General features: G+C 32.1%; 2 protein-coding genes across 2 annotated transcripts; both read right to left on the bottom strand.

Moving 5' to 3' along the window:
• Positions 1-650: 650 nt before the first annotated feature.
• LOC105173875 (cytochrome P450 83B1) lies at positions 651-3,211 on the bottom strand. Its single transcript, XM_011095777.3, has 2 exons — positions 2,257-3,211; positions 651-1,397 (listed from the first exon to the last, which is right to left on the bottom strand). Exons 1-2 carry the CDS (start codon positions 3,127-3,129, stop codon positions 765-767), a joined length of 1,506 nt encoding a protein of 501 aa, XP_011094079.1. The 5' UTR covers positions 3,130-3,211; the 3' UTR covers positions 651-764.
• An 8,392-nt stretch (positions 3,212-11,603) lies between these two features.
• On the bottom strand, positions 11,604-12,705 carry LOC105173874 (large ribosomal subunit protein P3z). Its single transcript, XM_011095776.3, has 2 exons — positions 12,390-12,705; positions 11,604-11,953 (listed from the first exon to the last, which is right to left on the bottom strand). The coding sequence occupies exons 1-2, from the start codon at positions 12,585-12,587 to the stop codon at positions 11,786-11,788; spliced, it is 366 nt and encodes a 121-aa protein (XP_011094078.1). The 5' UTR covers positions 12,588-12,705; the 3' UTR covers positions 11,604-11,785.
• Between the last annotated feature and the right edge of the window lie 1,557 nt (positions 12,706-14,262).

The raw sequence follows: 14,262 nt of genomic DNA, 5'->3' as shown, positions 1-14,262 counted from the left end.
CAACCTTATACTGTAAAAAAATAATAGATTAGTGATACAAAAAATTAAATGACAATATCAATATTGTCAGTTTGTCAGTATATAACTATATTCATTTTTAACGATAAGAATGTTTAATTTGTTACAATAACGAATTTCAATTTTAATAACTATTATTATATTGTGAAAATTGTTATTAGCATGGACTAATAATAAAAAAAAATGTATGTCATTGAGTACAATCAGTCATATAGAGCGACGATATACTAACAAGAAATAATAGTTGTAATTATATTGTGTTATCACTATAAATGTGTCACTGATTGTAGTGACAACTTTATATATAAATTTTGTCAATATTGGCTATATATAATTTTATTGGTTACGTATTAAACTCGTGGTAAATAATTATTATTAAATGAAAATTAATATAAAAACTTAAATTATCCATAATATTTTAACCACACTCGTAAAAACGCGATTAATAATCATTCGTGGTTGTGGTCAATGAACATTTACTATGATTATTTACTTTTAATCATGTTAATTAATTATGATTAAATATTAAAATTTTCTAGTATGTAAATACTAATTAATTACAACTACAAAACAATTATTAGCCTTTGTTTTTATGAATAAAACAAAAATATTAATCGCAACTAAAAACTATATCAAATAATAATATCAACATCTTACCTTATAACATTAGCATATTTTTTGTGTACATCAGACACATCACAAATTTATTAAGACAATTAGTAAAAGTAGCTATAAATCTTACTAAACTACACAAACTTCTTGGCCACAAGGAAGAGTGGATTTTTCTTGTGCATGGTCAGACCTGGCTCAATATCATTGTCAATGTCTTCTTTCTTCATCCCGTCAGGCAGTCTCCAATCAAACAGGTAAAGAAGATTGACCATCACGATCTCTAACGTGGCTAGCGCCATCGTAATCCCCGGGCAGCCTCTCCTCCCAGATCCAAAGGGTATGAGCCCGAAATCCGTCCCCTTCAGGTCCAGGGTGAATTTCCTCTCGTCCCCCATAAACCGCTCAGGCTTGAACTCAAACGGGTCCTTCCACAATTCGGGATCCTTGCTTATGGCCCATGCATTCACATGGACTAATGTCTTTGCGGGGATTTCATATCCATCGATCGTGCAATCTTTGATAGCTTCACGTGGGAGGAGGAGAGGTATGGTTGAGTACAGTCGCAATACTTCCTTTATTACTGCATTGAAATACGGCAGCTGTGCCATGGCGATGTCCTCTTCTTCCACCAGAGGCTTATTTTGTGGCATCGGCAGGGCTCTGAGCTCGGCTTGCACCTTCTTCAACACGGAGGGGTTCTTGATCAACGCTGTCATTGCCCATACTATTGTGGTTGCTATTGTATCGGTTGAAGCAAAGTACACGTTCTGCATTACAAGAAAGTCTAGTTATAGTTATTCATTATTTTCAAGAGAATGAAAAAATCTTTATCAAATTAAGTTTGGTCGAACTAAATTAATTATAAAGTAAATATGATACATTCATTATGTGATTGATCACTTTCCCTTATTTATACTCCAATCGCACATAAATATATTACACTTGCTATATAATTTGTTCAAATTGGACCAAACTCTTACAACTTTCCCAAAGAAAAACACCCTATATGTACCAAAATATATACTTCTTTGGATAATAATGTCAAAATATACAGTACTTACGTTTTTTCCCTGCTTTACTTTGCAGTTTAGATCCTCTATTTTAAAGTGAGTTTCATCGGTTATTCCAATTTTTATATATCCGTCATGCTATGTTTAATTAAGAAAATAGTTCATACACCTTTGTGTTTGTACAGTAAAATACTAATTTACAATAGATAATTAGGATCTGAATAGTTTTTTTGAATAGTATATAATATATCTAGAGAAAATTACAATTTTAGCTCCAAAAGTAAGAGCAACAATTTTAGTTATATAAGAATCTATTTTGACAATATTGTCCTATAATCTTAAAAATTTTACATATTGAAAAAAAAAATGATGGAATTGGCTAAAATAGCCTAAAAACAACATTCAATTAAGCTGATCACATGCATGTCGTAAGCACTTTTTCGACCATCTTGACAAATTTCAGTCATTTTTAACATCAATGTGTAAAATTTCTAAAGTTGTAGAACAAAATCAAATTGTCAAAATGTGGATTCGCACATTCCTAACATTGTTATCCCTCCAGGAGTAAAAATTGCAATTTTTCATATAATGCTTTAATTTATTTTTTCATAGTTACCATAAGGACTGCTTTGATGTGATCCAAAGGGATGTCAAATGATCCGTCTTTCCTCAACTGGAGCAATATATCGACGACGTCCCCGTCCATGGATTTTGGCCTATCTGGCTGCTGGTGTTCGTCGAGGAGCTGCTGATAGAACAAATCCCACTTCTTGTAAACTCTTTCCAGATGATCAATCTTTCCCAATACCTTGTCAAGCCAACCAAGCCATGGAAAATAATCCGTGAAATGAAACGCCGAAATCGCTGTCTGGAACTCCCGTATGATATGGTTGAACTCCTTGCTTTCGCCGGACCCATGTTCATACCTCTTCCCAAACGCCATCCGGCAGATGAGCGTGCTGGTGAGGTACGTGATTCTCTCCGTCATATTGATGGTCTCCCCGCGAGAAGCTTGTTCAGACAGCTTCTGCACCAATCGCGAAACTTCATCCTCGCGAATGGGACGGAAGGTTCTCACCCTGGCGGAACCCAACAGATGCAGCATACAGATTTTCCTCATCTCCCGCCAGTACGCGCTGTAGGGGGCGAAGGCGATGTCGAAGCGCTCGTACGAGAGTTTGCTCATCGATAGAAATGGCGGGCGGCTGCAAAACGCCAGGTCTTGGGTTTTCAGGATCTCTTCGGCCGTTCTTGAGGAGTTGGCTACGAGAACTGGCCTGGAACCAAGTTTAACGTACAGTAACGGGCCGTATTCCTTGGAAAGTTGGCTGAAGTACTCGTGGAGGGGTGTGTCGCCGACCTGGTGGAAGATTCCGATCAGAGGAAGCCCCGCCGGGCCGGGAGGCAGGTTTCGTCGGCGTTTACTGCGGATTGCTAAGAGGAGTATAGGGAGAACGAGGAGGAGGAGGAAGAGGAGGAAGTACTCCATTTTTTGATCTTGTGGAGGTGGTGTGTATACTGTGTGTTTTCAGGAAGGGGATACCCCCGCAGACGCTTGCATGTCTTTTAAGAATGCTGTGAGCTTATATAGACACGGGACGTCTTTTATGGAAAATTCTAATTTTAATCTAATTCGATTAAAATTAAATTAATTATATGATAATATATTTATATGTGATTAATGTACTATTAATCAATTACATAGCAAATGTATCATATTTATTTTTTAATTGATTAATTTGATTCGACTAAATCTGATCGGAATTTCTCCATCTTTTATTACACGTTGCTGTAATAGTAACTGACATAATTTTTTTGTGTTAAACAAATATAATTAAATTAGATAACAATTTAAAAATAAAATATCATTACAATACATACATGAGTGTTATATCTGAGCCGTACAATACCTATACGAGCGTGATAAGACTTTAAAATATAGTAAATAATTTTTCATCACATAATAGGGCTTTCTACGATATATATAGGATCTTTTATCACATACTCGTGTTACACCCGCACGTGTATGATAAGCTGCTACATTTTTAAATTTAAAAAGATTATGTATCAACCACTCATTCAGTGATGTGATATGAAAATTAGATTAAAAATTCAAACCGATATCTTTTTAAATTAAAAAAAATGATTAAATTATATTATAAGTGAAAAATTAAACTACATATAGTACAAAATGTGTGTCTAATATCAATTTCTGATTCTATACCTCATAGAAAATCCTTCCACCACATAAATAGGGCTATTGAGATGGGTACCTAAGAACTATTTCTGGGGACCGACATGTCGGTCCCAAGAAAGAATTTCCCACTTATTAATAGGGTATTGAAAGTGACTTGTATGTTAGAGGGTGTTTGGGTGAGTTTATATTTTAAATATTTTATAAAATAATTGATAGTTTATAAAATGTTAAAAAAATATAAGATAATTTTTTTACAAAAATAATTTATAAGCTCTGAAAATAAGATATTATGATTATGTATGAACTCTTTAAAAGAAAATAACGAGTTGGTAATTTATTTTCAAGATCTTAACAAATGACTTTAGATTAAGAGTAAATTACAACAATCTTCCCTGAGGTTTGATATAATTACGAATACTCCCCTGTTATTTGAAAAATTATAAATACCCTTCTAATGTTAGATGAAATTATGTAATCCTTGAATGAAGGTATGAAATTGTCAATTTTACCTTTACTGTATCTTTTTTATTTTTTCTAAAAAAATTAAGAACTTATAAAAAAGTCAAACAATGTAGATGAAAAAATTTTAAAATTTATAAAAAAGTTATCCACTTAGTCCAAAAAAAAAATTAAAAAAATAAATATAATTATAACTCTTAATCCACGAGGACATTTTGGTCAATTCATAGCAAAAAATGGATGAAAACTAACGAATTGGGCTAATTGTTGGACAATTATTAAAATCAAGGGGTATTAGTAACTTTTCAAACAACGAGAGGATATTCTTAATTATACAAACTCATTTTATTCAAAAATAAGTTTATTCAAATATTTAATAAATTTACTTTTTAAATAAGATCTAACATTCTACAAAATGTACGAGCTTGTAAGATCTTTTAAATCAGCTTAATCAAACACCCTCTTCATCCATTCTGGTTCATAAATATAACAGGTTGGAGTTTTATTTCAAAATTTTTATATTATTTATTCTATTTATTATATACACCTTAATTATATGCACAAATTTTTTACTAATTAAATAAAATAAATAACATAAGTTTTATAATTTTCATGTATTAAACATAATAAAAAGTATAATAAAATTTAAAATAAAATAAAATACTATTGATGCGTATGATTTTAGCACAGGTCCAAAGTTTTTGGATCTTTACGTCAGATTTGGGTTGATTGGGGGAAGACTTTTGAAAAAGAGGACCTGCAAACTAAATGGTTAGTACTCTGATGTTTAAATTAGTTCCGAATTTAATAATAGATTAAAGTAAAGATAAATTATGAAGAAAATGAGAATTTCGTATAAAAGAGCACAAAATCATAGTAATAAAGGAGCAGTAAGAAGAGTTCTTGAGTACGGAAGACTGCTTGCCGAGAGGGTACCTCCTCTATTTATAGAGGAGTTGTTCCCCTACAATAGGAGTTCCGCTGAGGGGAATCCGCATGATGAGCGAAAAAGGTGGAATTTTGAGGGTAAAGCTCCTCCTTATCCTCTTCTTAAGCAACAAGTCTCCTGGTGAAGGGGACTCCTTCTACGCGCAGACTCTTATCTAGCAAGGAGTCCTTCCAAGCTGAAGAGTCCAACCTTTTAAGGGCACATTCATTCCTTCAAGCTAGCAGGTCTTCAGATTAAGCTTCTTTCTAGGGCCATATTTTGATAGAGTATGTTTCCTTCTTTGACTGGACTTCGAGGTAGGGAGTACCCTTTTGTTCTGGGCCTAAAGGGCCTCCCCTTTAGGCCAAGCCAGGTAGTAGAATGCTCCTCTTTTGAGCCAAGTATGGTGATTTAGATAGGCTGACCTACGCGCCTAGCATTTCTTATTGGCTCAATCTTTTTTGGACCGTAATCAACTATAAACATGTAAGTTTGAAAAAGAATTATGTTTCTCTAATGGGGTTTTGAAATTATTTATAAGTGGTCCACTTCTTTAATAAATGGGGCTTATATTTGAATATCAATTTCCCGCAATCAATATTGTCGGCAACCCCTATGATTTTTTTCAACATTATTTGTGATTGAATGGATGAAATTTTCCAACATTTTTTCAAACTATAATAAATTTGTGTGTGATTATTTAAAACTTCAAGGAAGGTGTCATTATCCTTTACAAAGGTTAATTAAATGCATGGAATGTCCATAATTGTAGTGGTCTACAATCCATATACGAACTGTTTACTTCTACAAATGTAGTATCCATTATTCATGTCTTACTACCAAACAAATCAAATAATCAAATTGAGTTGATTTATATTTAAATTTTCTCTAAAAATATAAAATTATATTTTTTTTCAAAAAAAAATTAAAATTATACTTTTATTCTTTTTCAAAAATTCATTATTTATACTTGACCCTCTTTCATTACTACAAGAAAATAGGGTATCAGAGACTGAGAATTCCATCTCTGAAACTATGATTTCGTCTGTGAAAATAAATAGCGACGGAAAAATGCATCGCCGCACACTGTGGCTAAATATTATCGACGAAATTTTGTCTCTAATTACGAGACCGAACATTTTATCTCTAATTTTATCGATAAAAAAATACTTTCCGCTTCTAATCTCTCTCTGAAGGTAAATTTTTTGTTTGTACGTATTTATTTTGATAATTTTATTCTATTATTTTTAAAAATATTATACCTTAAAGATAAAAATGATCAAAATATGCTAAAATTACACCTAAGTGGAGCTGAACTTAATATAATTGTGTTCTAATTCATCTTTTATGGCTTAAAGATTATTTAGTAATCTGTTTTCTTTTAAAAAGTAAATTTCAACTTTTTATAGTATAATATCTCACATTGTATTACCAACATTAACATTATATTAATAATTGGGAATTCTAACCTGAAATTTGAACCACTAATTAAATCATGCCATCCAAATAATCACTGCAAAGCAATTTTAATGTATGAGTTGACAGAACAATAATTAATAAGTACACTCACAAATATCTCTACAACGGGCTGTTATAAGGGTATTTATAAGGGTGTTTGTAATTTTTTAATAATGAAAAGATATTTATAATTATGAAACACCTTAGGAGAGCCCGTTATAATTTACCCAAATAATTATGCAGCTCCTAAAGGGTGAAGTGGGCATTACTAATTTACCTTTGTGAAACTTTTTAAAAAATAAAAAAATAGATACAAAAAAATTAGGGTGGGTAAAAAAATATTTTACAGGTAGTATTAGTTCATAAATATGTTTTACAAAAGGACATTTTGGTGTGTTTAATATAAATATTGGATGAAAACCTCACGAAAGCTAACAGAATGAGTTCATTGTTAGACAAATGTCAAAATCAAAACCATTGGGTAATTATTTAAATAATAAGATACATAAATATAATTTATGAATGCCATGAACTTCTTGCACTTGTAAAATAAAATAAGTATTTGAATGAATAAATTAGAAAAAAAATTAAATATAAAATAGAGCAAAGATTTTAAATAGAAATTAAAAATATATATATCAGCTAAAAATGCATAAAAAATTCTCGATTAAAACTCTCCGGTTCACTAACTAAATTTTGTTTGAAAAATTATACCTTCACTTTTGATGTTTGTTTCCGTCTAACAAATAAATCACTCGTTAATTAAAATTTACTAAATTTACTGATATTATTGAAAAAACAAAAATTTATATTCAACCCCGATTGATTTATTACTAACTTACTGCAGGTCAAGTAAATTTTTTTATAATTAAATTACTCTTATACATCTTCACGCGTTAATGCATATGATAGATACATATCTTCACCGTTGTAAAAGTAATTTAGCCCAAAAAAAATTATTTAACTTTCAAGATAATATCAATTTTATTTTAATTTTTTTTATTAATATCAACAAATTTAATGAGTTTTTATCAAATTAGAGACTTACTTATTATATAAAAGTCAACTTGAACAATAGTACGTGTAATTACATCTCAAACCTCAACAAAAAAAAAAACCACATAACTATCCCACTAAAAAATTATATTGAATTTGAGTACATCGCCGAGATTTGGAGGTGTCGTTACTGCCTAGTGAAGTGTGTAACGGCACCTTCTTATGGATTGCGTCAAGACAGGTGCCCATCATCATGATTCCCTTGAATTCAGGTTTTCCTTGGTCTCCACTCGAGAATGCCGTGCTTACCATGTAAGTAAATTGAGTTGCATATACTGCATTATTTTCAAATTTGTTTGTCTCATGTGAGTGTTTGTCGCATTTCATATCAGTATTTATTTTATTTTACTTGAAGTATTATAATTTATTAATTATTTATAATAATATTTATTATCGATATTTTAATTAAATTAATATATTGTTCAATTTACGAAAATATTAATATAATTATATATATAATTACCACTTTCAAATAAGAATATCAAAATTATGGCTAAAGATAAACCAAGTTACATAATTATTAATTATATTGCATGAAATTATCCCAAAATAGAATTAACTAACGACAATACTAACAGTAACAACTGTTCACCACAAATGTCCCACTAATTACTTCTAGAGATAATTATATTTACAATTTTTTCCATATTAATTCAATTGATTATAAATTTAATAAATAAGTAACAATATTAAAACCACGAACTCGTTAATTGGACAAAGCAAAATTTCCTGTCACCTAATATTTATATATAATTAGTAATAACATTAAATTATAATTTAATTCCTTTCAATAATCTTCTCTTGTTTGTATGTAGTAAAATTTAATATGTTGTATTTATTAAATTATTTGATAAGCTTTTATCGATGGATGTCACTAAATAATTTATTTTCTTCTCAGCATTATTTGCAAGAAAGATGTGTGATGAGGGGAGAGTGAATAGACAGGTGCATGGTGTCATAAATGGCTGAAAGCTTTTTGTCTGTATATCTATAAAATTACTACTAATTATTAAATATATAGTTGGAAGTTGTGATGTGGGTTTATTACCGTAGGATTCGATCATGTGCATGCGTCTGTCTGTCACAGTTGCATGACCTTGACACTTGAATCAACCTGTTCAATAATGGAAACCGATCATTATGTTTGGTTTTGTTTTTAACTTGTTTTTGGGTATTTTGTGGAGATAGAGAGAGAAAAATAAAGATAAATAAAAATAAGTTAGAGATAGTGTGTATGTTTGGATTTTTTTTTGGAGATAATATAAAATAAGTATGTTATGTTTGATGTTGGGTAGTGGGGAGACAAAAAATACTGTTCATTGTCAAATCATATCTCTTTTATATATATTTATATATATATATGTATAAAAATATATATAATTTATTTAGTTGTGAGTGGATTAAAATAAATATTATTTCTTAATTATATATGTATGGAAATGAAAAAAAATAATTTATGTAAATACACTTTTAAAAATAATTAAATGCACTCTAATAATGGATTAACAATATTTTTTGTTAGTTGTTCTATTCGAGGTGATAAATTTAAATACATTATTCAAATAATGTAATATATGAATTAACCACGTAGAATAATTATATTATTTTATATTTTTTAAAATTTTTAATTATTCCAATGATGTAGAAAATATTACGTATAAAATATTAAGTGGTTAAAATAAAATATATTTGTATTTAAAAATCAAATACTTAGAAACAAGACAAAAACATGACAAAATAAGCAATGGCAAACATTGCTTCTGGTTTGGACCATCTCAGAGATGGCCCAAAACTGAAACCAAACATATTTTTTTTATTTTCTTCCTTTTTTTAGTTATAAAAGAAAAAAATAAAAGAGAGGTTGTGAGTGTGGGTAGATTTTAGTTCGTGATATCCAACGTTGGACTTAGATTCTTGATGGGAAAATTTTTTTAATAGGACAAGTGTTGAAAATTATTTTGGCTCTCGACCAAAACAGTAGGTTCAAGTCTACCCACAGGCTACTCAACCTTCCTTGGCCCACTCTCCTCTTAGCCCACTCCCTTTGCCCAGCCCATTTATTTACCCGCTCCCTCTGATTTCTTATTTCCCTAATCTGCTGCAGTAACCCAAATTTTTTCCTCCCTCGTCGTTCTCCATCTCCTCCTTCTTTGTGTTGTCTTTTTCCTCCATTTTCTTCTTCCACCGCCATTAATGACGTCTCACTATAAATACATCTTCCTCAATGACTCTGGAAGTAAATATGACCGAGAACAAAAACATTCTTTCCTTTTCTCCTAACAGTGTTCTTCCTTAATTTTTAAGTGAAAACTTTTGTGGTTTGGAATTATCGTGACAGAGGCTATTTATTAGGGTGATTGAAGCCTTTGTTGTTTGAGTAGATGGGGCCTTTGATGGCTTGTGTAGTTGGAGTCTTTATGGCTTGAGTTGTTGGAGCCTTCGTGGTTTTGAGTTGGGCATAGTAACCGTGTGTGGTTGTGGGCTTCCCCTTTGAATTTACTGTTTATTGGCATTTGCTATGTTTTCTGTAGATGTAATATTATTCTTGTAATATTTTATGTTGTTGTAATATTGATCTGTATTAAGTGTATTTGTAATCCACTAATTTTCTGTAATAATTTGATTAGGGTTTGCCTCAACCAGCTTAGATGCCTACGGCTTTAACGCCTCAGCCATCAACCTGGTCGAGGAGCTTGCCTTGGCACTCCCTCTTCGGACAAGGAGGCGGAGGCAAACTCCTCAAGTCCACGAGGGGTTTCCCTCTCTGAGCTTCAACATCATTTTATACTAACATAGTTGCAATGCCGATGAGAGAAGCGGAAAATAATCACATATTGGCAACAAGAAAAGCAACTAATTGGAATGGGGATTTGGAAAAGATAAACTAAAAACATGTATATTTCCTATTAGACATATGGAGGCATGAGGAAGATAGAGATTAAACAAAAAACAGAAATGCTTATACGTATATGAATTATAAATTTGTGTATAAAATACTATATATCTATGTACTTCGTACATTTTTGTACGACTATCTAAACATAATTTATATTTCTTTGTCATATGTAGCACATTTATTTTCTAAGGATTTTTATTAATTCTTCTAATAAATACATTGTGGGTAATCATCTTCCTTACAATTTTATTTCGAATATCATATTTTATTCCGCCAAACAAACAGGTAGTAAAAGTACACAATTATATATTATTATTGGAATCTGCTACAAATGTTGGGAATATAATTATTTCAGCTCACCAAGAAACTGTAGCGGAAAAATCTGGTTAGACATGCTTAACTCGAGCTCACAAATGAATTTTTTTTATCTCATTCAAGAATACCAACACATCTAATGCTGACAGATTTATCTTTCTATCCCTAACAAGGCACCTCCCCAAGGAAAAATCGTGAAATTTGAAAACTAGAAACAGACAATACATCAAGCCACGCGACAAACCGCATCAAAATCAGCATCACAAATACCCTATATTCATCAGAACATTTCTCCAAGAAACAAATCTCCATGCCTTCCAAGCATCTCAAGCTTTAAAAATTTTCTGGGAAAGTAACTAGGTCCCTGTTATAGCATGAGATTGACAAATATGATCAAATAGTTGGTTCAAGTCCTGATTACTTTCTGCACACCTGATTTCTTGTGCTATCATTGGTGCACAGCTCTACACAGGAAAATCTATTTCTACACAGAAATCTGAACCAAACACCGCAGTTACAAAGAGATTGCTTCACTTGTTGTTCAACACAATTTCAGAGTAGCCAGTCCCAAGTTGTACTCGAAATAGAGAAAGAAATATTGGAATCCAATACCACTACCAAAGAGAAGGTAGATAAAATTCCACAAAAGAGACATACTGAAACCACCATAAATTTTAAATATAAATATTGTGACCAAATTCACAGGCAACTCGGTAAAACTCTGAACTCTAAACTCGAAATCCAATAATCCAGTACTATCAAAACTTCAGTTTCAATTAAGTAGAAACACTGAGAACTACGCAAGAATGTAACTATGAAGCAAACAAACAATTAACCTAATCGAAGAGTGAGAATCCCATGTCGTCATCACTCTCCTCTTTCTCTTCCTTCTTCTCCTCAGCGGGTGGTGCCTCAGCAGCTGCACCACCACCGGAAGCTGCTGGCGCAGCAGCTGCACCTCCTCCAATGAATGCACCACCACCTACAGCTCCTCCAACGATCACCTGCATTATTCCCATAAATATTAATTAATAATATGACCAAACGACTGTTGCATTAATCCTGGAACCATACACTTGAACGCGTTGAATTGGGTTGATGAAATTCTTCTTCAGATTTTAACGTAAATGTTTCTTGACTCCATTTTTTAGACTACAATTTCTTGGTCTAAACTTTAGGCTTCCCATACCATACTCCCATAACGAGAAATACAGTAAAAGTACATATAAAACTAGGAAAAAAATTTAAATGAAATCCTTCTTTCTCTCACGCGCGTGCATAGATACATACATATCAAACAAAATCTAACATACAACCAGCACAATTATAGTCTATGGTTTATCAGATCTACAGCAATTACGGCGAGAGGATGTTAACGTCATAGAATCACAAGTGCAATAAACGAGAGCTCATGGACCAAAATGCAAATTTCTAAAGTACCTGGAACACGGCGGAGGAAGGGGTGACATAGGAGAAGGAAGACTGAACGGCACCGGAGGAGTCGGCCGAGAGAGCGGCTTGGACGAGCTTACGCTGAAGGTCGAAAGTGCTGTCAGCTGAAGCCTCGAGGTCGCCGTTGAGCTGCTTAGCCGACCATTCGGCGCCGGATCCTTTGCAGACGAACGTAAACACTCCCATTTGTCAGTGATTCTGATCGGTAGGATGTTGATCGATTGGGCTAACAACACTTAAAAGAGTTGGAGAGGGAGAAGCTGCTAGTCGCGTGTGAATTGGGGGCGGAAATCAACCCTAGGGTTAAGGGTTTAAAATTCGTTGGGCTCATATGTAAATGACAATTCTACCCTCAAATTCCTCTTCTAATTCCGGCTTTCTCAATGGGCTTACGCTGGTTGGGCTTCAGGGTCAATCGGTCACATGCCCTACTTAACTATGGACGATTGACAAAATGCAGGTGAAATAAAATACACTTCAGTATATTTATTTGTTTTTTTAAAAAGTTAATTCTTTTCTATGAATAATTTTTAATGCATATTTAAAATCAATTTATGTTTAATTAATTAATTATTTTATTTTTCTTATCTTTTGTTTAATTAAATGAAAGAAATTAATATTTGTACCAACAGCGTGCTTTTCCGAATTTCTTATAGACAATAGCTATGAAAGTTTGAGTTTTGTGTCGTTTTAATTTTTAAATTTTTTAATGTTTAATCCTAGGTCTATTATCGATGCCTTTAATAAAAATTTCCTAAGTCTAATAATTAGGTTCAAATCCAAGTTTCAGTCTAACAAGCTCGAATACTGCTAGTCCAAGTACACTTAATAGACAAGGATATCAAGCCAATCAACCCAATTTTGCCACTTTATTGATAGGCAGTGCCCAAAACAACAAGACCGACACATCAATCATATTCTATAATAAAAGAGTATCAGTGGGGATGGTGTATTTAGCTGGATTCGGTTGATTTTTTATAAGGTAAATTTTTTTATTTTGTGTATTACTTGTTATTAAGAAAAATGGATACGAGTTAGGATTTGTTTGGTTTAAAAGAGAGGAAAAGAGGAGTGGAGGGGCAGAAAAAGTGAAAGGAGAAGGGGGAGAGAAAGAATAATAGTTTCTTTCGAGTTGTTTGGTATGATGGTGAGGGGAGCAAATCTCAAATATTTCCACTTGTTTGATACGAGGAAAATAAATTGAAAAGAAAAGACTATTTTTTATAATTTTACTGAATAGTCATTCTCTTTATTTTGTATTAGAAAATAAAGAATTTATATTACAGATATAATTTTAGTATATCAAAATTTTTAAAACCTTATTAATAACAATATTTATCAAACAAAAATAAGAATATTTTTTATTAATAACAATATTTATCATTGACTTTGATGCAGTATGATGCGTGCGAAAGTAGTACAGGTCCAACAAAGTTGAACTTTGGATTTGGACTTGGACTAAGAAATAAAAGAACTTGAAAAACAGAACCTGTAAAACACATTAGCACTACGGCGCTCAAGTTAGTATCGAATTTAGGAGAAAAATAATAGTAAGAAATAAAACATAATGAGAAATCGTGATAAAGTAAGCAATTTCGTGAGAGAAATTGTGCTGAGAGTGCAATCTTAATGCAAAAGAAGAGTTTGACAATAATATTCCAGTGTCTGAAAGGCATCCCCTTGGGGATCAAACCTGTATTTATAGGGGGATGTCTCCTTTTGGTAAAAGTTTGCACGTGCGCCCTATTTTGGGGCGGGATGGATAGAAGTTGTTAAGATAAGTCATAATCTGGAGGAAATATGTCTTTGAGCTGAATGAGATTCGTCTTTATTTAGGATTCCTTAGTTAATAGATAGCCCT

This window comes from Sesamum indicum, linkage group LG11 (genome assembly GCF_026168435.1).
Source record: "Sesamum indicum cultivar Baizhima isolate 11 linkage group LG11, ASM2616843v1, whole genome shotgun sequence".
Lineage (NCBI taxonomy): Eukaryota > Viridiplantae > Streptophyta > Magnoliopsida > Lamiales > Pedaliaceae > Sesamum > Sesamum indicum.
Note: the sequence above shows the minus strand (reverse complement) of the source record. Positions and strands in the feature narration are given on the sequence as shown.